Source organism: Heloderma suspectum, chromosome 2 (genome assembly GCF_057233095.1).
Source record: "Heloderma suspectum isolate Gila_16-S chromosome 2, 16-S_ref, whole genome shotgun sequence".
Taxonomy (NCBI): domain Eukaryota; kingdom Metazoa; phylum Chordata; class Lepidosauria; order Squamata; family Helodermatidae; genus Heloderma; species Heloderma suspectum.
The window spans coordinates 89343761-89368354 of record NC_139459.1 but is presented as its reverse complement, the minus strand read 5'-3'; the positions used below and the strand labels follow the sequence as shown (position 1 = coordinate 89368354).

The window sequence follows — 24594 nt, the reverse complement described above, 5'->3', positions numbered from 1 at the left end:
TAGAAAGAAAAAGGACCATAGTTTGGAGGCTGCTGAGGCTTGAAAAACACAAGGTCCTCAGAAAGGCAAGAAGCTACTACAGCTTAGTAACTCCTTCTCTGCAGTTAATCCATCTCCTTTCCTTTTCATTTTGTATAATGGAGCACCATTCACACATTTCTCTAGTGATATAGCAAGAACTCTCACCAATGAGATATGCACCTGAATACTAGAATCCCATGGGTAGGGCCAATCTGCCTCTTGCCCTTTGGACTCTTAATTGCTACTTTTGGACTTGACTTGTAGGCATTTCCCTTTGACTGCTGGACAAGAGTTATAAAGACCCACACAACTGGCTCTGCCAACTTGATTCCAGAATCCAGGAACATATATCAGCAATGTGGGATCTTGCCAATGGAACTTGCAGTTCCAACACCACTAGGAGAACATGCACCTAGAGCCTCAGTGATCAAAGAATCTGACATCTATCCCATTCAGACAGTGGGATAATTGGAGTGTTGTGTCCTCTTTTTTAAAAAAGAAATTATATAACCTTGCTCGCCTTTTGTGGTTACATTTTTTTTTATAGAACTATACATGAATGGTTGCAAACTTCTGCTATCAATACAATCTGCCTGTACACATAGGTCAAAAGAGATGGAACAACGTACAGGCATGCTTTGCTGAGAGTTAATGCTTTGGCTTCCTTAGGCATTGAAACTTGGTTCAGTTTTGCTGCTGAACAGCCACTCATCAAAAGTTACAGCCCAACTGTCATTCACATTCCATGACAAGTTCATTTGTCATAGAATCATGCCTATCAGTTCTGCATCAGTTTCAATATTCATCAGATCATAATACATATTGATATCAGTGGGCAAAAATGATGCATAGGATAACAGTTCATGGGGTTGGCACTTAAAAAACAAAAAAACTACAAACACTGAAACTGGCCAACAGTGAATGGAAATAACATTTTCAATATCAGTTATTTGAACTGATCACTAGAAACCAAGCATTATATCAACACCAGCATCCAATACAGAGGTAAGCACTTTTATACCTGTAAATCTGGAGATCTGTGCTTAACTCTGCTTTGGGTTGCAGCCCACGTGTTAAGAGGAAAACATTACAGTTCATCAGAATGACATTACTAAAAAATAGATCTCTAAAGGCAAGGACTGGAAGGGAAGGGAAGTGGCAGGAGTGGGGAAAGAGGAAGAAACAACAATTGCATTACATTTTTTCCCATTCAGAGTCCATGTTCAGTATGCACATTAAACTTCCATTCTAGAAAGTCACAGCAGAACAGCCAAAAACTACCAACAATGAAATTGGTTACAATATCTAATTCACTGTTACATAAAATGCATTTATGTTATAATAGCTAAGGAATGCATGTCATTTAAAGAGGCCTCCCATAGCAACCAATGAGATTGAACATATGCAGTTTAATAGGTTTCAAATCCATTTTGCATGTTCTTTGAGTGCAACAGGTTTTTGTGTGTGTCCGTCAAGAGCCCCTGGCTTAGCAAGAAAGTCAGACTGTCACATTATTATTATTATTATACTAAAACATAATGTTGAATCAGAAGAAGTACTCCTTTTGATTTTCATTGGCTGTGTTTTGTGCGTCGAGCTCACTTTTGAGGGCGGTATCAGCACTGTCCTCATTTTCTGATCCTTTTGCCTCCTTTTTTATATATACACTTTTCTTTTTATAAATCCGTACAGCTATGGCAGCAATGCAAAGCAGAATGAATATCACGACAGCTATCACACCTGTGGGAGAGACAAGAAAAGAATAAAGTAAGCAGTCATGTGACATCAGTAATACAAATACGAACATCTGTTGATCATTTTTGCAGCCTTCCTTAGTGCATGATATGCTTTTATCATCATTATCATCATCACAACAAGCCTCTAAAGCAGATTAAGTTGAAAGGCAGAATTTGCCCAAAACCAAACAGGGAGATTCATGGGTGGGTGGGAGCTTGAACCAGGACCCTTCAGCTGTATCAACTGAGCCCCATTATGGCTGGCTGGCTACTGTCCAGGGCAGACAACCCTTTGCTCAAAGCTCACCTCTGAGCCCTGTGTCAGATGGTTATGAAATAATCATTTAGTTCTGAGAACAAACCAGTAATTCACATCCAGTTGGTGAGGTTGCATATACAATTGACCTGTCCCGATTATAAATTTGGGGTGGGGGGATGAGACTTCCACTCTGGAGTGAAATCTTGACAGATTTTACCAGTTTGACCCTAGTGGATTTCGTTCCATTTTCCCCTCTGGCACTGACTCCATCTCTAACAAGTTGATCCAATACATAGATTTCTGGTGCTTTTTTTTTTTTAATGGCAGCAATGTGCGCAAATGGGAGCTCTTTTTCAGGTCTTTAAATGTACACAAATGAGTTGTAATTATTTTTTTAAAAAATATATCATTGGGAGTCTTGCACAAATGTGCACTTGTGCAAGTCCAGCAGCTCTCTATGTAGCCCCGCAGTGGCATATTCCCCTTGTAAATGCTCTTGTCAGTTTCATCCTCTCCACACACTACTTCCTTTAGCCCAGCAGAGCCATATTCCTTACTTGTCAATTTCATCCTCCAGGTTGGTATTTCCTGAGCAAACCCTAGGGAAGGCCCTCGGGCATCAGATCACTACGGGATTTAAAGGTCGGACTTGGAGAACAGGCTAGCTGTCAGATATAAAGAACAGTGGTGGGGATCTGTAACATTTGCAATTTGGAAGGATAAAATTGAGGGAAGAACAAAGGGTGGGGTGGGAGAGCTGAAAGCAGTGAGGTAGAGGATGAAATGGACAGGTTCTTTGACAAATAGGGAATATGGCTCTGCTGGGCTAAATGAAGTACTGTGTGGAGAAGATAAAAATGACAAAGATATTTACAAGCCTCTGTGGGGCTACATAGTGGACAGGCGGACTTGCACATGTGTGCACTTGCATAAGACCACCGCTAAGAAAATATATTAAAAAAATTACAACCCCATTTGTGCAAAGACCCCCCACACACACACACCCACACACCAAATCCCATTTTTGGAAATCACCGGACCAAACAATGGACCCATGATTCCATTTGTGCAAATCACTGGAACCAGGTTTTTTTAAAAGCTTTTTTAAATGTGTACAAAAGAAACATGAACATTTCTAGAATCAGGGGGAAAATATCTGCTACAGTTTGTCACTGCTTATCAGAACAGAAACACTGTGAAATCCCATTGGGCTTAAATGGAACAGAATTCCCAGCATCGCACTCTCTAGTATAAATTGATTTGGCTTCCTCTGATTCAGTCTAATGTTATGAGTGTGTTCACAATCAACTTGACTTAATTCTCCCATATATACCTGCCCAGACCCTAAGATCATCTTCAGCAGCCTTTCTCTGGGAATTCCCACCAAAGGAAGTGAGGTGAGTGGCTACTAAGAAGAGGGCCTTTTCTGTTGTGGCACCCTGGTTGTGGAATGAGCTTCCCAGAGAGGCTTGCCTGGAACCTACATTGTGCTCTTTTTGACACCAGGTGAAGACCTTTTTATTTTTCCAGGCATTTTAGTGTTTCAGTTTCTGTTGTTTTAAATCTGTTACTGTTTTTTTAAATCTTTGTATTGCTGCTTAGTTTTATTTTGGTTTTTATTTTGTTTTATAGATGGTACTTTTAAATGTTTATATTGCATTTTACCATGCTGTATTCTATGGTTTTAATTATTGTGAACCACCCAAAGAGCTCTGGCTATTGGGGGGTATAGAAAAGTAATAAATAAATAAGTGAGTTTAGTCCTTGTATTATTTCAGCTCCTGGATAACTCAGTCCTGGTTTGTCCTCACTTAAATGAACAGCAATATTTCTTCTTCTTTCCTGACAAAACTTTCTAGCTTGTGCAGACTAGGAGGCTGTATATGAAAAATACATCTGGAAAAGCTATGACCAAGTGGCTTTTAGTCCAGCCCTAAGTCCAGCATGTGTTACAGGAGTCTAATTCCATCTCAGTATTGTAGCTGATATTGTCTAGAATGAGAAACAGTCAGAGCTGTACATATTAGGTATCTTCTCAACTGTTGCCTAATTATTTGCTGTTTACCCATCATTATCAAATATAGTAAGCTGGACTCTTCCTATAAAGTATGGTCTTTGGTAGTTTGGTTTGCATCACCAGACTGCTTGAAGTGTGTTAATGCAAACTAATATATCTTGAAATACTACTGGCAGATAGTTTCCACATCATAGTGCAGGTGTAATTATAAGGTCTCATTCATACATGTTTAAACATACTGTATGGCTTTTGCTTTTGTTTCTTGTGTTTTCTTGGTTTTATAATATACTGAAAATATATTGTTATTGTTCATCACCCTGGGTGCCTGGTGGCTGGGGGATGTGATTTATAAATTTAATTAAAAAATAAACATAGCTTCAGTTTTATACACTGTAGATTTGATGATTAGCAGATGGCTATGTGGACTAGTTTAATAATTAGAAGACTTTTTTTGTTCCTAGTAATATTGTACTAGTTTTCCCAAACTTGGAGATTTTTGATATCTGCGTTATTTACTTATACATGGTCCATCCGTCTGTCCCCAGCTCTACTAAAAATCACTGTGTTTGAACTGATGAGAGACAATATGAAAGTTCTTTCTCTGAAGTTGTATCTCTGATAGCCAGTTCACATATGCAAGTTGCTACTTGATATTGGTTACTTGATATTGATACTTGATTTCTTCCCTTAGAAGAAATGGAGTAGCACTCATAGTCAACAAAAGGGTGGGAAAAGCAGTACTGGGGTACAATCTTAAAAATGATAGAATGATCTCAGTACGAATCCAAGGCAAACCATTCAACATCACAGTAATTCAAGTCTATGCCCCAACCACTGAGGCCAAAGAAGCTGAGGTTGATCGGTTCTATGAAGACCTACAACACCTTCTAGAACTAACACCCAAAAAAGATGTCCTCTTCATCATAGGGGATTGGAATGCTAAAGTAGGAAGTCAAGAAATCACCGGGATAACAGGCAGGCATGGCCTTGGTGTACAAAACGAAGCAGGACAAAAGCTAATAGAGTTTTGCCAAGAGAACATGCTGATCATAGCAAACACTCTTTTCCAACAGCACAAGAGGCGACTCTACACATGGACATCACCAGATGGTCAATATCAAAATCAGATTGATTATGTCCTTTGCAGCCAAAGATGGAGAAGCTCTATACAGTCAGTCAAAACAAGACCTGTGGCTCAGATCATGAGCTGTTTCTTGCAAAATTTTGGCTTAAATTGAAGAACGTCGGGAAAACCACTAAACCGTTCAGGTATGACCTAAATCATATCCCTGATGAATATACAGTGGAGGTGAGGAATAGATTTCAGAGTGCCTGAGAAACTATGGACGGAGGTCCGTAACATTGTTCAGGAGGCAGCAACTCAATCCATCCCAAAGAAAAAGAAATGCAAGAAAGCCAAGTGGCTGTCTGATGAGGCTTTACAAGTAGCTCACGAAAGAAGGGAAGCGAAAAGCAAGGGAGAAAGGGGAAGATATACCCAACTGAATGAAGAGTTCCAGGGAATAGCAAGGAGAGACAAGAAGGTCTTCTTAAATGAACAATGCAAAGAAATCGAGGAAAACAACAGAATGGGAAAGACTAGAGATCTCTTCAAGAAAATTGGAGATCTCAAGGGAACGTTTTGTGCAAAGATGGGCATGATAAAGGACAAAGAAGGCAGGGACCTAACAGAAGCAGATGAGATTAAGAAGAGGTGGCAAGAATACACAGAAGAACTATACAGGAAAGATCTGAATGTCCCTGATAGCCATGATAGTGCGGTCACTGAACTTGAGCCGGACATCCTCGAGAGTGAAGTCAAGTGGGCCTTAGGAAGCATTAGTAACAACAAAGCTAGCGGAGATGACAGTATTCCAGCTGAGCTATTTAAAATCCTAAAAGATGATGCTGTTAAAGTGCTGCATTCAATATGCCAACAAATCTGGAACACTCAACAGTGGCTACAAGACTGGAAAAGGTCAGTTTACATTCCAATTCCAAAGAAGGGCAACGCCAAAGAGTGTTCAAACTACCACACAATTGCGCTCATTTCACATGCCAGCAAGGTGATGCTCAAAATCCTACAAGCTAGGCTTCAGCAGTATGTGAACCGAGAACTACCGGAAGTACAAGCTGGGTTTCGAAGATGCAGAGGAACTAGAGATCAAATCGCCAACATTCGCTGGATCATGGAGAAAGCAAGAGAATTCCAGAAAAACGTCTATTTCTGCTTCATTGACTACGCTAAAGCCTTTGATTGTGTGGATCACAACAAACTGTGGCAAATTCTGAAAGTGATGGGAGTACCAGACCACCTTACCTGTCTCCTGAGAAACCTGTACGAGGGTCAAGAAGCAACAGTCAGAACCAGACATGGAACAACCGAGTGGTTCAAAATTGGGAAAGGAGTACGACAAGGCTGCATATTGTCACCCTGCTTATTTAACTTATATGCAGAGTACATCATGAGAAACGCCGGGTTGGATGAATCACAGGTCGGAATTAAGATTGCCGGGAGAATTATCAACAACCTCCGATATGCAGACGATACCACCCTAATGGCAGAAAGCGAAGAGGATCTCAAGAGCCTCTTGTTGAGGGTGAAAGAGGAGAGTGCAAAAGCTGGTTTGAAACTCAACATTAAAAAAACGAAGATCATGGCATCTGGCCCTATCACTTCCTGGCATATAGAAGGGGAAGAAATGGAAGCAGTGACAGATTTTACTTTCTTGGGCTCCAAGATCACCGCAGACGGTGACTGTAGCCATGAAATTAAAAGACGCTTGCTCCTTGGGAGGAAAGCTATGGCAAACCTAGACAGCATAGTAAGAAGCAGAGACATCACCTTGCCGACAAAGGTCCGTCTAATCAAAGCTATGGTTTTCCCAGTAGTAATGTATGGCTGTGAGAGCTGGACTATAAGGAAGGCTGAGCGCTGAAGAATTGATGCTTTCGAACTGTGGTGCTGGAGAAGACTCTTATGAGTCCCCTGGACTGCAAGGAGGTCAAATCAGTCAATCCTAAAGGAAATCAACCCTGACTGCTCATTGGAAGGACAGATACTGAAGCTGAAGCTCCAATATTTTGGCCACCTAATGCGAAGAGAAAACTCTCTGGAAAAGACCCTGATGCTGGGAAAGACTGAAGGCAAAAGGAGAAGGGGACGGCAGAGGATGAGATGGCTAGATAGCATCACTGATGCAATGGATATGAACTTGAACACGCTCCGGGAGAGAGCGCAGGACAGGAAGGCCTGGCGCGCTATGGTCCATGGGGTCACGAAGAGTCGGACATGACTGAACGACTGAACAACAACAACAACAACAACTTCATATTGGAATCATCAAGATATGGACAATATATGTAAGAGTATGACTATTTAGGTAACTCTTTGACAGAACATTTGAGGAATCTCTGTGTTACACAGAATGGCAGAAGCCCTATTCAGGCATTCTAGCCCTCACATAATGAGGGGAGAACAGGGACACATTCAGTAGCTCCATCCCATGTGTCATATCCCCATAGACCAGCCCAAGACACATTGGAGGGTGAAGGTCTGAAGCAGGGAGCCTGCACTACACGTGTAGGGTCTCTACATGATTTGCAACCCTATGTGTGCAGGGTTCTAAATCATGTGTGGAGCCTACGCATACAGCATACAAGCTCTTTGTTGCAGACTGACACCTTCTTGGATGCGGGAGGTTGGTAGAGCCAGGTGATTGGGATGTGCCAGAGGTGGCAGGGCCAGGTAAATCTTTCCTTTCCTTTCTGGGATTTTAATCACACAAGGGCTGGAATGCCTGAGCTGGGCTGGAAAATGAAACTATTCATCTTATCATTTGGATATAGTTTTTATTTAATCACTTGGAGTCTTAAATATCTTCTGTTTATTTACTATGGGGGGGGGGAATTCAAAACTGATGTGTAGTTCTGCAGTACCTGTGTAGTCCTAGCCAGCACAGAATGTTCTGGAGAATGTCAAGAACAAAATTCACAGAGGTGTAATGTTCATTAAGCATGAACAATGAGTACATAATTATAAACGTTCTAGTCAAGTTTTTACACCTTAATTACTATTATCTGTTCATTTGGGGATCTGAATTTTTCAGGAGATGAAATGGCATTTCATTTCATTCTCCACTATAGACTCAGTAGTTCTAAAATTGCCACAGTGAAGATAATTGATTTGTGGTGCAGATCTTAGCAGCTAAGTTAGTTGGTTGGACTGAATTAGTTTTGGGACAAGAAACTACTCACACACCCCTATGTTGAAGGTAGGTCCTTATATTCTACTTGGGCACAACCGGCCTTGGAGAGTGGGGGAAGAGAAATTTAGTTGAACTTCATGAGCAAGCAACACCCCCACCCCCAATGATGAAGTATCACAGCCCCAGCAACAAACATTTGATAAAAAGTGAAGGAATCAGGCAAATTAAGCATCTGCATGAGTTTAGCTAGCAGCAGGGTGAGGAAGCAAGGGCAGTAAACATCCTTTACACAGTGGGGTCTCCCACAAGGATTTGTACTGGAACCAGTGATATTTAACATTCATAAATGATCTGGAGTCAAAGATGAGCAAGATTTTTTAAATGTTTAAAACATTTTTTCTTGGATAGTGAAAATCCAAGCAGACTATGTAAAGCCTCAAAATAATCTCATGAAACTGGGTAAATGGGCAATTTGGGAGAATTTTCCAAAATGGTAAGTGATTTTCAAAGTAAATAAATAAAAGCACCCTTCTACATAAGGTTTTTATTGTGCACTCATCATTCCCAAGTCATGGTTGTTTACAGGTTCTTTAGATGGTGTCTTGACCTTCCTGTTCCAATTCTGTGTCTAACCAGTACTTTCAAGTGAGCTTTTTTAGACCAGGAAAAATGTGGCACTTAATTGTTAAAGTGAAAGAAAGCACCATTTCTTCTTGTGTATTTGTACTATTCCACTATACCACAATCCAACCTAGAGGTTATGTAGCAGAAAAGTAGGAAAGGAAATGCTCTCCATGTAATGCTTGGATCTCAGTTCTGCAACAAACCGAAAGTAGATGCAACCGATTAATAGCCTCATGTAGAGAAGTTCTAAGTGTAAATTATGCATGCTGGGACAAAAATAAAATAAAAATCCCAACACTCCAGGAAAGAGATCTTGGAATCATGGTTTGCCTTGATTTGCTCAATCAAAATCTCAACTCATTGTGTAGTGGTGTTTAAAAAACAAATTCCATATTAGGGGTTATTAGGAGAGGAACTGAAAATACACAGGCAGTATCATACTGTTGACACAAATCTATGACAGCGTTCCTCAACCTGGTGCCCTTAGATGGTTTGTAATACAACTCCCATCCTCCCTGACCATTGGCTGTACTGTCTGGGGCTGATGGGAATTTTAGTCCAAAACATCTGGAGGCTCAGGATGGGGAAGGCTGATCTATTGCATAAGTTTGGTTGCCTCATCTCTAAAACGATATTAGAGTGCTATAAAAGGTAGAGTAAAAACAATCAGAATGATCAAGGGACCACAGTACCTCCCCATATGGAAAGGAAAAAGTATATGGAACTTTTAAATTTGGAAAAGATAGAAAAATGACACAGAGAAGCAGGAAGGAGTATGTGTGTGCTCACGCATGCATGCAGTGAAAAGAGAGGAAAATATATTCCTCTCTGACAGTATTAGAACATGGGGTCATCCAGTGAAACTGATGGATGATATGTTCAGGATAAAAGAAAGTACTTGCATAATTGAAGGTGCAATCCTAAGCACACTTACAAGGGAGTAAGCCTCATTGAACACGGTAGAACTTACTTCTGAGTCAACATGCATAAGATTGCACTGTGAGTTATGAAATGTGCTGCTGGTTGGTGGTGTTGGCCCCTGGCTTAGATGACTTGAGAAGGACATTTAGCAAATTCAGAGGGAATTTGTCCATCACTGGCTAACAGCCAAGACAGCTAAATGGACTCTCCATATTCAGAGGTAGTATACTTTTAAAGACCAGCTTGTGGAGGGCAACCAAAAACTAGGGGGAAGCTGTTGCCATCATGCCTGGCTGTCCAAATGCATCTGGATGACCATTGTTGAAAACAGGATTTGAGGTTTGATCCAGTGGGCTTTTCGATGTTTATGTAACCTTCTTTGTTTGCATGTAAAAATATTTCAGATTTAGCCATGTAATGGCAATGAATGGCCTACCATTTAAGTGGATGACATGAGACTTTGATCAACTGTTATTCGTTGCTTTAAGGCAGTGATTAATGCAGATAGTAAGCCCTTAATGAGGTACCTAATGACTAGAGGATGCAATCATTTCAGCAGCAGCAACTGTATCGGTAAGCACATGTTCTTGTTTTTAGCAAAAAAAAAAAAAAATCTTGTCACCTTTTCCAATTCTAAATGCTCAGCTCTCAGTGGCAATTGGTAGTTTTTCATTAGACTAAACCCTTCAGTTTGTCACTTATCTGTGTAGTCTCCAATGACCTTACCCAAGACACCTATTCAGAAGTTAACCAGAGGTTATCAAGGATACAAGCTGCTTTCTTTTCTTTCTTCTATGTCCCTTATACATATAAAAAAAAATTTAGGGGAAATTGGATGGTTGAATTATACTGCAGAGAAACCATTTGCAGGGGGGAAGAATGTGCTTTCTTCACTCTTTTTCCCAAGGGAAAATAATGCCATCAGAAAACTCTGAGTCTCATGGAATAACTCCTTAAAAATAATTACTGAAGCTTACAGACCTGTACTTGCTTGTACACTAGTCATAGAAACTAGAATCCTCTTGAGAACACTGAGTCCCCAAACACATATTGTTCAGACTTTCTTGACTTCTCTTCATTCTTTCTGAACAGATAAAAAATAGTAGGTTTACTGCAGCTCCGAAGAATGAAATGTAACTAGGCTCATGATTTTTAACTCCAGGGTCATGTTCATCTTCCCCCCCATCCTAATATTCACCACTTTACCAATAAACTATTAAGCTTGAGTATTTTAATGTAATCCACTATGGCATGATTAGTTAATCTTCTTAAATCAAAGTACTCCTGCTTAATTGGTTTAGTCAAAAAACAGACACCCTTTGCTGACATTCAGTGAATTCATAGAAAGGCAGGGCCAGTCCTAGCATGACTCATGAGCAACCTTGAGCCACTTGTCTCTGGTAGTATGTCGATTGGGAGGGCTGGACGAAGAAGTGCTCTCTGTCCTGCTGCCTGCCTGAAGCCCGGCTTCCCTGCTAATACAAGGGCCCTCTGTGTCAACCACTGAGCTCAAACGCACACCACTGGCAACAGCTGTCTCACCAGGTGCTCCCCAGTCATGACGGCACCCTGCCAGGCTGCGGAGCACCACAACTGTAACGCTCAAGCCCCCACTGCTGCTGGCAGCTGCATGGACAGGTGCTCCATGGCCAGGCCACCACCCTGGTGGGCCGTTTGCTTTTCTGACTGAAGTGCAGGAGCCCTTCAAACAGAAGAGAAAACAACTGGCAGCCACTGCCTGGCCAAGCACACTACTGTCACCCATATCCATCTAAGCTGGTCAACAGCTGAACCATCAGACCAGGAAGCAACCACCGACAGGCTGAGGCGGCGAGGCCACGTGGGAAGAGGGCTTATATTGATTTCCCCCAAGTCTTGCCCATCCAAGTCACATGAGATGCTGACAGCTCTCAGGAGACTTGTGTGGCTTCTGCAGTGCTGATGAGTAAATAGTGGCTGCCAATGGTTGGGGGTGAGCTCTGTCTCAGGTGGCAAAATGGCTTGGGCTGGCCCCGGAAGGCTGCATTTTCAGCTCCACCAGACTGATGGTTTGTACACATACAACTTGCATGGCTGCAGGCCATGAGAACAGAGCCTTTGCACATATCACTGCTGTGCTTGTAGGAATGGACAAAAGGGACTTACCTCGTCTCGCAGCTTGCTTCGCAGTGCGGGGGAGGCGCTTCACTTCTCCCCCCGAAGTTCAGGCGAGGGGGGGGGAGGCGCTCTGCCTCGCCCAGCCGAAATTCAGGCCGGGGGGAGGCCCCGTCTACCCGGCCGCGAAAAAAAACATAAAAAAAACAACACACACACACACACCCGTGATAGGCTACGTAACGATTTACGTAGCCTATCACGGCTAGATTTCCAAAGTCAGCCATGATAGGCTATGTAAATCGTCACATAGCCTATCACGGGTGACTTTGAAAAAAAAAAGCGTGTACGCAAATGGCGGCTCCCATGGGGACCGCCATTTGCGTTCCTTATTTTGGCATGTCTAGTCTATGTAAAGATTTATGTAGACTACGGCGAAAATAAGGGCAACGCAAATAGCGTGCCCTTATTTTCGCCGTAGTCTACGTAAATCTTTACGTAGACTAGACGTGCCAAAATAAGGAACGCAAATGGTGGCACCCCATGGGTGCCGCCATTTGCGTACGCGCTTTCCCCCCCCAAAGTCAGCTGTGATAGGCTACATGACGATTTACATAGCCTATCACGGCTGACTTTGGAAATCTAGCCGTGATAGGCTACGTAAATCGTTACGTAGCCTATCACGGGTGTGCGTGTGGTTTTTTTTTTTTTACTTTACTTTTTTTTTTTGCAATGGCGGCAGCGGCAGCCGGTCAGGAGACCAGCCGCCGCCCCCATCCCCACCGAAACGCCGCCGAAACGCCGCCGGGACCCACCGCCGACGGGGACATTCGCCGAAGGTAAGTCCCATCCCGGGGGGTGGGGGGGCCGGCAGAGAATTTCCCCAACACTTTTGGGGGGCCGAATGCGTCGGCACTCAGCCTCCCGAAGATTCGTGGAGAAATTCTCCGCCAACCCTATGTGCTTGTGCACACATTCACTGAACACCCGAAAGGACCTACTGTCATTGTGACAATAGGGATGGGGAAAAGGGTCAGATCAGATTCAATGGGATTTTGTCCATTAGTATACTGCAAATAAGAACAAGTAATTGTATTAAATACACATATTCCAACTGAACTTCGTTTTGGCCCAGGAGTCAGCAGTCATAACATACAGACCCCATCTTTGACCCCTTCAGAGAGCTTCGGCTATTGGGCAGTATAGAAATGAAATACATACATACATACATACATACATACATAAATTTGGTACAGAGTGAGAGTAAGTCCTAGGATGATACCGCCCATCATGTGTAATTGATATGAGCATACAACCTGCCTATGCATATTTCCCTTTCCTACTTGACAACATTACAAAGATAGAGCAAAAGATTGGGCTGCCTTACATGGTTTGGCTCTCTACTTCGGGGTTCTGTTTTTTTCAGTAAGAACTTACACCATAAATAAGAAATCATCCAACTGTCACTCAGTCATGCTGCTGATGGCAATGACAGCAGAAGACGGAGACACCACATTCACTTCTCCATTTTCTCATGATGAATCATTCTACATATGATTTCTTATATTTGCTTCACTTTTAAAGTAATGTTTATGTTTGCTACATTTTTCAATTAACTAAAGACATTGCCAATACAATGCATTGTCTTTGTGCAATCGTGATTTTCTTAGCTGCTTTGAGCATGCCAGTGGGAATGTCGGGTATACAATTAATAAATAAATATACATAATACCCTATGGGGAAAGCATATGCTCCAAGTACAAGTATAGCTAGCTAGCATAGCTCTTTCATAGCGGAGATGTACACGTTTCCCCTTCACACAAGACCTGGAAGGAAGCATGTTATCACTTGCACATTGTCTATCCCCACATCCTGGGGCCAATCTAGACGGAAACACTTTGTAAAGCGATTTGGGCAAAATCTGCATTTTCACAGAACTGAGTTAGCTCTTTCCATGGCATATGTACTGTTGTATTCCTCCACTTTTGTAGTGTATAGAGGAATTGAAGCCACACTAGTAGGGGTGGGCAAGTCCCGCCACAAGTAGAAATGAATGCCGGCAAGTGCGTAGGTGCGGGGCAGCAAATGAGCAGAGGCTTGCTCCCCCTCCCTTGCGTGTTCAATGAAGTGCAATGGAGGACTTGCTTACAAATAGACATTCATGGCATACCCCACTTACACACACATTTATGATGTGGGCAGGCAAGCAGGCAGCCATCACCTCCTGGAGACTGAGCAGAATAAGCAGAGGTGCTGAGAGCAACGAGCTGGCAAGGAGGGAGAGCACATTGTCTTTGATGTACTGTATATTAACTGCCCAGTCAACAGGCTTCACACACACACACACACACACACACACACACACACACACAAACACAGGCTCAGTGAAGTGCTTCTGAGTACATGTTCATGAAAAACATCCACCCTGGCATCCATCTTTTCTTAGCTGCACAGCTTTGAGTCAACAGGCATCCACCATTTCTCAGCTGTGCTCCTTCGTAGGGATGTTAGAGAATTCTGCCACAGACTCCAGTGAGGCCAGATTCTAGGGGTGAACGAAAGTCACTTACCTTTTCTCGCAGCTTTTTCGCGGTGGGGGGGAGCGCTTCGCTGCTCCCCCCGCGAAGTTCAGGCCGGGGGGGGAGGCTTCCCGCCTCGCCCGGCCGAAATTCAGGCCGGGGGGGAGGCTTCCCGCCTCGCCCGGCCGAAATTCAGGCCGGGGAGGAGGCTTCCCGCCTCGCCCGGCCGCGAACACGAAAGTAAAAAAAAAAAAGTCCCCTGATAGGCTACGTGAAGATTCACGTAGCCTATCACGGCTAGATCTGGAAAGTCAGCCGTGATAGGCTACGTGAATCGTCACGTAGCCTATCACGGGTGACTTTAAAAAAAAAAAAAGCGCGTACGCGAATGGCGGCCCCCATAGGGAGCCGCCATTCGCGTTCCTTATTTAGTTGCTGTAGTCTACGTCAATGTTTACGTAGACTACGGCGAAAATAAGGGCAACGCAAATAGCGTTGCCCTTATTTTCGCCGTAGTCTATGTAAACATTGACGTAGACTACAGCGACCAAATAAGGAAGGGGAATGGCGGCTCCCTATGGGGGCCGCCATTATCCGTACACACTTTTTTTTTTTTTAAAGTCACCCGTGATAGGCTACGTGACGATTCACGTAGCCTATCACGGCTGACTTTGCAAATCTTGCCGTGATAGGCTACGTGAATCGTCACGTAGCCTATCAGGGGACTTTTTTTTTTTTCTTTCATTGCAATGGCGGGGGCGGCAGCCGGTCGAAAGACCAGCTGCCGCTCCCGCCCCGCTCGAACACCGGACGAACCGCCAGCCGGACCCGCCGCCGGGAGGGACATTCAGGGAAGGTAAGTCCCGTCCCGGGGGGGGGGCGGGGGCAGGGGGGGCGGAGGATTTCTCCCCGAAACTTGTTCGGGGGGCCGAACACGTTGGCGCTCGGCCCCCCGAAGTTTCGGGGAGAAATTCTCCGCCATCCCTACCAGATTCTTTAGAATCCAGCCCTCCGGAGTCCATGGCGGAACGGAACAATCCCCACCACCACCCCACGGAATCCCCCCGGGACGGAGCCTACCTTTGTCGGCCGTCTGCTGCCCCACAAATGGCTGCCCCAGTCTGCAGCCGCCATTTCCTCTGTACTTTAGCTGTAATAGGCTACGTAAGTATTTATGTAGCCTATCACGGCTAACGCAGGGATGCAAATGGTGTTGCAGCCGCCATTTGTGTCCCTGCGGTAGCCATGATAGGCTATGTATGTATTTACGTAGCTTATCACAGCAAAAGGCAGGGTTGCAAATGGCGTAGCAGCTGCCATTTGCATTCCTGCCTTTTGCCGTGATAGGCTACGCAAATATATACGTAGCCTATCACGGCTACCGCAGGGACGCAAATGGCAGCTGCTACGGTGGCCACCATTTGCAGCCGCAGCCCAACAGCGGACAGACGTCCGGCTGTGGGCAGCCCTGGCTGGCGGCTCTGTGGGCTCCCCACAGAGCGGAGCTGGCCAGGGAGGATTCGGGGGGGGGGAGGGATGGATCGCCTCCCCCCCCCCAGTGGACGGCCCCAGCGGAATGGGGTAAGTAATCCGTACACCGCTACTCCTTCATAGCTGTGCAGTTTCAAAACAGCAGGGCTGCCCCCCCGCCCAGCTCAATGACTATTTAAAGTGAGAGGCACCGACACCTTCATAGCTGCACAGTTTCAAAGCAGCAGGGCTGCACCTGTACTCAGCAAAGTGGAACTGAAGGCAATGAGTTACATCCAGGTAGACATGTTTACGCTTCTGCTCTCCCCATGCCCCCATCCCATGCAACTTTCCCTTCCACCAATCAGTGCTACTTCTACCAGCCTGCGCCGAAGCCAGCTGAGGTCACACAGACTCCCGATCAGCACTGCAATCGCTGTGACAGGAAAATCTGACACAAAATGAGTTTGAAAAAAACCTGGATTTAGGTCAAGAAACACTGGGCTAGCTACGGAGAGCAGTGTGCATCATCTGGCACTATCGACTTGGGGGTGGAAGAGAACCAGAGTAAAAGCCCATGTAGATGACATCCTGGTAAGTCATGAAACAGTCCTGTGTTTTTCTTTGAGCATGTCCTCTTGGCAGAGGTGTAGGGCAAATACAGCATAAAATCTTCTCCTCTTCGAAATATTCTGTATGCCCTAAGAAATCCAGTATTTCTCTCCCCTCCACCCCACCCTGCATCTTTAACATTACAAATGTGTCTACTTAGGCTGAGCTGAAATGGTTGTTGTTGCAATTTCATTTCCATGTCTATAAAAGAGAGGCAGAGTTTGTTTTTTAAAATGATTTCTGTTTCGGTCATTTGTCTTTAAAATTTGAAATATTATTGCTAGTTGCCCTGTTGTTGTGGGGCAGAGATGTAACCCTACCTCCAAAAGTGTGGATCTCTTCTTCCCTTAAAGATTGGAGAAGGGAATAAAGAGGATTTTTTTAAAAAAACAAAACCCAACAACATCTGTAGCTGACTAGAGATGAAATGGAAAAATAAATGCTTTCTGTCCCTTTCAGAATGGCTTGGCAAGTCTCCTCAGCCACTCAACAGTCCCAGAAGACCCAGGGATTTTTCTTCCTCTTGCACCTGTCAGCTAGACTGCAAAAGCTGCCCTTTCTCCACAATCAAATGAGAACTTTGAGCTGTGAAAGGCTGCTTTTGGAGAGAGAGAAAAAATCCTCAGGACCAAAACCCCACATGTTGCATCAGACTTCAAAAGTGACAAATGTTTGTCTGCTCTATTTGCACTTGATATCTTAACCATAAACACATTTATGTAGAAGAAAAAAACCTCAGTGATTTCAGTGAACCTTGCTTCCAAGTGTTATATGAACAGAATAAAAGCTTAAGAAGCATCACAAACCGTTCTGAAATGAGATAGGTTTAGTAAACTGAGTATTGGCCTTGGCTATGAGAATCATAATCTTCTGCTCATCTAGAACATTCCCTGGGCTAATTCAGTTCAGTATCTAATGCATAGGATTGTTGTGGGGATGAATAAATACAATTTTTAAATACTTTGTACACTTTGCTACAGAAATCATACAGACAGAATTGTGGAGGATGCAGCACTTACAGTAAAGTTTGCTACCAGCACTGAGGGACATCTCATACATTAGAGGAAAAGATGGGACCCCTATTTCCATGACAGATTGACTACATCTGCTCTGTAAAAATTTGAAGGACAGTAGCATGCCTGAAAATACATAATGAACATGCACCAAGAAGCTCTAACCATCTATGGCTTCCTGGAGCACGTCTGCTGTTTATTTTCTACAGCTGAGCCAACATTTCTCAGAAGACATTTCTAAAATATTTCTTTTTCTCAACCATTTAGGAAAAGGTCACTTTGCAGAATTTTCTACAAATATTCGCCATCAACTTTGGGGGTGGGGACTACCATCTACACACACTGCGTCTGAACAATGGTAGGTCGGAGGCATTGTGGAGGATGCAACATGTTGGCCAGACTGCCAACACAGTTGCTGCTGGCAGCAAAAACAAAAACAAAACACCTTAGGAAAAATGTAAAAGAATTGTGCTATTGCTACTGCTAATGGTGAGTCCCATCCCCAAGAAACTGTTGGAGAAAGTCTTCTCCACCTGGAGAAATCTGGTGAAATTGTCCCCCCAGTTTCTCTGCCTGCAAATAGGCTGGAGAATTTTAAGAGGCCATTTAGGCACTGTTCTAGACTATGGGCATCTCTACACCAGCCTAAAATCCTGCATTTAAAACAGGGTTTTCTGCTTCTATTTTAAATGAAGGATCACAACGACTTTGTTTTTCTTGTGCTTCCTTTTCCCCCACCCCCCACCCCCTAATTCTCCCCATATCTGAGTCTTCCATTATCTTTTATTGATCTCGCTCCTCTTCTTGCTGCATTTACTCTTTTCACAGAGGAAACTGAAGCAGAACACAATGGGGTAATTTGATAGCTCATTATCTGTGATCTATTTAAAAATGGAAGAAAGGGCATTCACAGCGTCATGTAAAGAGCCTGCAAACTTCCATGAAGGAGCAATCTCATGTGCAGGATAAAAGCTCAGTGTGAAGGAGCCCTATTTCAAGACATGCGAATGTCTTTCAGTCTTACCAAAAAAACAAAGACGTACTGTGGTAGAAGCTTTAGAGCAGTATTTTTTAACAGCACCATGTGAAATGTCTTTAAAAAGTATGGTAACAAATTGTTTGTGTTATTGCTTCCTGAAATAATTCCCTCAGTTTCTGAGTATGATTTTGCTTCGGCACCTGCTCACTTTGCTTCAGCACTGAAGGAATTAAAAAAATTTTTTAAATGGCACCAGCTGGGCATTACCTCCAATAATTGCAGAATCACTCCTCATTGCATTAGTTAAAGGCTCTCCCTCATCTATTGGTCCTGAATGATCTGTAGCAGAAACAAAAAGGAAAGTGATAGAGACAAGACAAAAGATATCCATATACACAGTTGCAGTTGAGTTTACATACTGTATGTAATTACATACCGTTATAAATAAGGGTTACCCAAGCTATAATATCTACACAAGGCTACAAAGAGCAATAATTCTTTTTTTGCTTCTTTGATTTGTATACCACACAACTGGCAAATGTCCTCTTTGAAGTCACAGTATGCATAACTAAACAACACACACACACACACACACACACATTTACAGGAAAAGACAAAGGTTGTGGGGAGGGACTAATGGAAACCAGCATCTTTGCATCCTATTCTTTAGATGTATTGTTACATAACACAACAACCATGACTGAAATTCTGAACCACTGTCTTGTATTCTGTCCAAGCCTGGCACAGAATCGGACTCAAAGAGTGCTGATCAATGGGACCTTCTCAAACTGGGAGAGGTAACGAGTGGGGTACCGCAGGCTCAGTCCTGGGCCCAGTGCTCTTCAACATTTGTATTAATGACTTGGAGGAGGAGGTGCAGGGAATGCTGATCAAATTTGCAGATGACACAAAATTGGGAGGGATAGCTAATACTTTGGAAGACAGAAACAAAATTCAAAGTGATCTGGATAGACTGGAGCGCTGGCAGAAAACAACAGAATGACATTTAATAGGGACAAATGCCAAGTTCTGCACCTAGGAAAAAGAAACCAAATGCACAGTTACAAGATGGGGGATACGTGGCTCAACCACACTACAAGCGAGAAGGATCTTGGAATTGTCGTCGATCACAAGCTGAATATGAGCCAACAATCTGATGTGGCTGCAAAAAAGGCAAATGCTATTTTGAGCAGCATTAATAGAAGCATCGCTTCCAAATCCCGGGAAGTACTAGTTCCCCTCTACTCAGCACTGGTTAGGCCTCATCTGGAGTACTGTGTCCAGTTCTGGGCACCACACTTGAAGAAGGATGCAGACAAACTGGAGAGGGTTCAGAGGAGGGCAACAAAGATGATCAGGGGACTGGAAACAAAGCCCTATGAAGAGAGACTGAAAGAACTGGGCATGTTTAGCCTTGAGAAGAGAAGACTGAGGGGAGATATGATAGCACTCTTCAAGTACTTGAAAGGTTGTCACAGAGAAGAAGGCCAGGATCTCTTCTTGATCATCTCAGAGTGCAGGACACGGAATAATGGGCTCAAGTTACAGGAAGCCAGATTCCAGCTGAACATCAGGAAAAACGTCCTGACTGTAAGAGCAATACGACAATGGAACCAATTACCTTGGGAGGTGGTGGGCTCTCCCACACTGGAGGCCTTCAAGACGAGGCTGGACAGCCATTTGTCAGGGATGCTCTGACTTGGATTCCTGCACTGAGCAGGGGGTTGGACTCGATGGCCTTGTAGGCCCCTTCCAACCCAACTATGATTCTATGATTCTATGAAGGTCTCTTGCCACCTGAGGCATGAGAGAAGATGTGACACCACAACGCCCCCTTACTTCTCCCTGCACCCCCCCTTACCTTTGCCATGACCAGAAGAAGTAGTGCAGAGCTCCCACAGGAGTTCACACAGGTCTCACAAGCCCTCTTTGGAGCTTGCACAGGTCTCACGAGATCCAGGTGAGCTTGTGCAAGAGCTCCACAACTGTTTCTTCTGGCTGTGTGTGATGAGAGAAGGAGAGGGTAGTCGACTACAATAGAGAGCCCTGCTGGCCACTTTCTCACTGCAGCAAATGCCATAGAAAGAGAGCGGTTGGCAGGGCTCTCCAAAGCACTTGCTGGAGGCTGCTGTGGTGGGCCCTCCTGGAAGGTGCAGGAGTGGAGTGGAGGAGAAGAGCAATTTGCTGCTCTTCCCGCCCTGTCATCCGATGTGGGCACCTCACCCTGCTTCATGGGTGGGCCAGCCCTGATTCTGTCTCACAGAGTCAAACACATGAGAACCATGTACTCTCTACCTGCAAATGAATGGGTTGTTTCACTTGATGTTGAATCTGTTCCTGTTGAAGTGCCACAGTTGGATTCAGTGAAATGTCCTTTCACGGTGACTGGAGCTGAGCTGGAACGGTGCAGCGCAGCCTTCAAAGGAGCAATGTGGTTGAACTGCACTGAAGAAAGACATCCAATAAACCCCTGGGAGTTTGCCTTCATGGTATCCAGGTCTATATCACTATTCTCTGCTAATCAAAAGAAACAGAACACAATTAATCATAGTGCAAATGTACAAGACAAGGAGATGGACGAAAAATTGAATAATTAACCTGCATTCCTCTGAGTCTCTGTGAGCTATGGCAACATATGCAAATTTGCTACCTCCTCATTTTTTTATCCCTGCCTTTAATGAAAATATAGCCAAATATATTCCACTTTTTAAAAAAAAGGAAAGAAGAAGAATGACAGTTGCTGACTGGCTGAGGGGGATACGTTTAACTAGCATAGCGAGTTCCAAAGCAAAAAATATAAAACTCAGCTCAACTATTTAAATACACATTTTTTCTTGATTCTACATAAATATGAAACATTCATGGAAAACAATCGCAACCATAAATATGTTCACCATTATACAGCATTCTGTGTAAAAGCTATCAATATTACCTCCATCAAATCCAAATGATTCGAGAGACTACACATACTAGGAATATTTTACTAGTGTTGCCAAAATTCTGTATTTTATTTTTCCTTCAATCAGATGTATTCCTTGTACTCACCATCATTATCAACTGTGTGTGTGTGTTGGGGGATGGAGTGGTAATTTTGTTAATTTTGTTCAAACTACCTTACCTCTTTTTGAACTGTGAGAAAATCATGTCACTAAAGTTGCTCTAATTCAGAAGTGGTGAGGCATATAATATGCACTACACAGGAGATAAGCCTGTGGAAGACACATTTCCTTGCAAGATAATGAAAAACATCATTTCATAAAGTCAAATCTATTTCATATTGTGCAACCTATCACTATATCAAGTCTTGCAAATATTATAGAATATTTTTTGAACCTAGACCTTTCTGATGATGGTAATCACTGCTATTGTTTTACTAAACACCTGTATGCTAATTTGTTCCTATCTCCAGGATAATAGTATGCAGAGCTCAATTTTAACATGTCAAGTGAAGATTATACTAGGTTATGGCAAAACGTCAGGGTAATGTCTTTATCAGGCATTCTTTGTGTGATTCTAAACAAACCTCTGCATAATATTAGAAACCTGTGACATAGTTATACATGCATACATGAATATCCCTCAGAACACCAATCAAAAGATTCCACAACATATGGATGATATAAACATTCAGTACTACTTCCTCAATGATGATACATGTCTCGTCATGAAAAACAACAGAAGCTGGTGACAGTGCCAATGAAAAGGGAGACTCGCTGAGGCAATGGGCCCATTATGGGTGGCTTGCTCAATTGCCTCAAAAACCCGGACCCAGAACTGCATATCTCACCACTCACCAGTCCATTTCTGGGCTGGTGCATATTTTAAAGCTCTAAATGGTTTGGGGCCTGGTATCTCAAGGGCACCTTCTCCTGAACGAATCTGCCCCAATGTTATGCTCACCAGAAGCCTCTCTCATAGTCTCCTCACCCACAGCGTCTCTAAAATTAGGTGGACGGTGACTGCAGAAAGGGCTTTTCCAGTTGTGAAGCCTCATATTCCGCCCCATGAAAGGAAGGGTATTTGGTGAGTTTCAGAGGCAGGTGATTTTTTTAAAACTTTCAGTAGGAGTGAACTTGCCTTTAAATGGTATGAGATTTCTTTCTCTTTCTTTAACAGAAAAAAGCTTTGCCACTGCTTTACACAGTGGCATGACCGCTCAGTGGCCTGGAACTGTTCCCTTTATAATTTGAGACACAATGCCCCATGAGAATGATGCTATGTCATCACGTAGTGCTGTTCCCATGGGACAATGTGTCTCAAATTATAACAGGAATGCTGCCAAGGGCAACCAAGCTGCCACGTGAAGCAGAGTAAAGCTTTTTTCCCTCTCTTTTCCCCTGGTTTAAAGACAGAAAAACCCTCAGCCATGTTGCCTTTAAACTAAATGAATGCCCACCCTACCTCATTTGCAAGTTCTTAGATTTCCCACCCTAAAGACTAATCTGACCTTTGTGGGGCAGATTCACCCAGCCCCCCAAATGCAGAAAAAACTCTCAGCCAACTACTTTGGCCCAGTACTAAGTGATATACTTCATATAGTACTTTAGCCTCAGACGTAGAAATCTCTGGCTACAGAGCCTCTATGGCCCTTGGGAAGGTGACTGCTAATTACAAATGTAAAACATTAATAGAAATGTAATAAATAAATGAATAAATAAAGTATTTTTTAGGATTGCTCAGAGCTTGATGCTGGGAAAGACTGAAGGCAAAAGGAGAAGGGGACGGCAGAGGATGAGATGGCTAGATAGCATCACCGATGCAATGAATATGAACTTCCGCATGCTTCGGGAGAGAGTGCAGGACAGGAAGGCCTGGCGTGCTATGGTCCATGGGGTCACGAAGAGTCGGACATGACTGAACGACTGAACAACAACAAAGGAACTTGGGTGCAAATATATATACACCCAAGTTTTTAATTACTGCTATATATAAATAGCTTTTTCTTAAAATGTTCAACATCCGTTAACTAAACCACCACAACTGCAGCCTTTGTAAAGGTACCAGAAAAATCAAAAGTTGAAGCAACTGCAAATTTAAAATTATCTTGTAGGTGCACTGCAGTTTTTTTTTTTTAACATATACTTGATCTGTGAACTGTCTTTAGTTCACCTGAATTCTAAGATGGTGGAGAAAATAAAGACAATCACCCCACTTAGAGACTTCAACATTCAACCTATTTCCATTTCTTTCTCATCCACTTGTTCTCAGAAGAACAGAGACAATGGTTAGAAAATCGGTAGCACACTGGAGAACTCTCAACAAACAGCATAATTATGAGATTTCCGTTAGATCGCCTGCCTGCAGATTCATGGATTTGATTTTAGAAATGTCTACAAACCAATACTTTTACACTGACTCATTCTGTTTGTCTTTTTAGTTTTGCTGAAATTGTTATAAATATGTAACTTGTAGACGTTGATATCCATCCAATAGCAGCACTATATTCATTCTTGCCACCGAGAATGAAAATGTTAATTGCCTATAAATTAATTCCAGTACAACAATGCGGACTACAAGCATGCTTTCTGTGGCTCCACATTTTAGTTTCCAGGTGCAAAATGTGATTCACTCAGGGAACATTAAGAATGCAAATTCTTCAGTAAAGGCATTCCTTTCCCTTTTTTAATTTAAGAAGTATGAGTCCTACTTTTACTAACTAAACTATCTGGAGCATAAGATGCCCCATTTCTGTAGAGCTGAAATGAAATTATACCAAACATGACTTCCAACTCAAGATTAACAAAAGGAAATGGTACAAGCATGAAGCAGAGAACATTACACACTTTGTGTCACTGAGAGCGAGAGGTCAGAGGGGTATGCTACCCAGTTATCTAACTGGAATAGAAGGTTTTGGGAGAGTTTTAAGATGTGTTATTTTTGAATGTTCAGCATTTGCTCCCACTTGGAATAAGGCAGAAAGACACTTGCTGTTGGGTCAACTAGAGCCACAACTTTTTATTTTATTTTATTTTATCTATTAAATGTATACCTGGCCTTTCCGCGAAATTGGTGCTCAGTTTTTACTGATGCTGAGCTTAACATAACAAGGAGATTTGTAATGATTACTCAAACTGTTTAGGAAACTGTCTAATGCAAAAGCCACCTAGCAACCTTCTGGTGA

At 43.1% G+C, this 24594-nt stretch overlaps 1 protein-coding gene across 1 annotated transcript in view; it reads right to left on the bottom strand.

The window, feature by feature from the left end:
- Positions 1–546: 546 nt before the first annotated feature.
- The window catches only part of CNTNAP4 (contactin associated protein family member 4), a 333732-nt gene continuing 309684 nt past the window's right edge, over positions 547–24594 (bottom strand). Inside the window, exons 23-25 of the mRNA XM_084829657.1 lie at positions 20769–20990; positions 18741–18812; positions 547–1761 (exon numbers count right to left, since the gene is read on the bottom strand). Of these exons, the coding sequence (XP_084685783.1) occupies positions 1568–1761; positions 18741–18812; positions 20769–20990 (488 nt within the window). The 3' untranslated portion in view covers positions 547–1567. The remainder of the gene's footprint in view (positions 1762–18740; positions 18813–20768; positions 20991–24594) is intronic.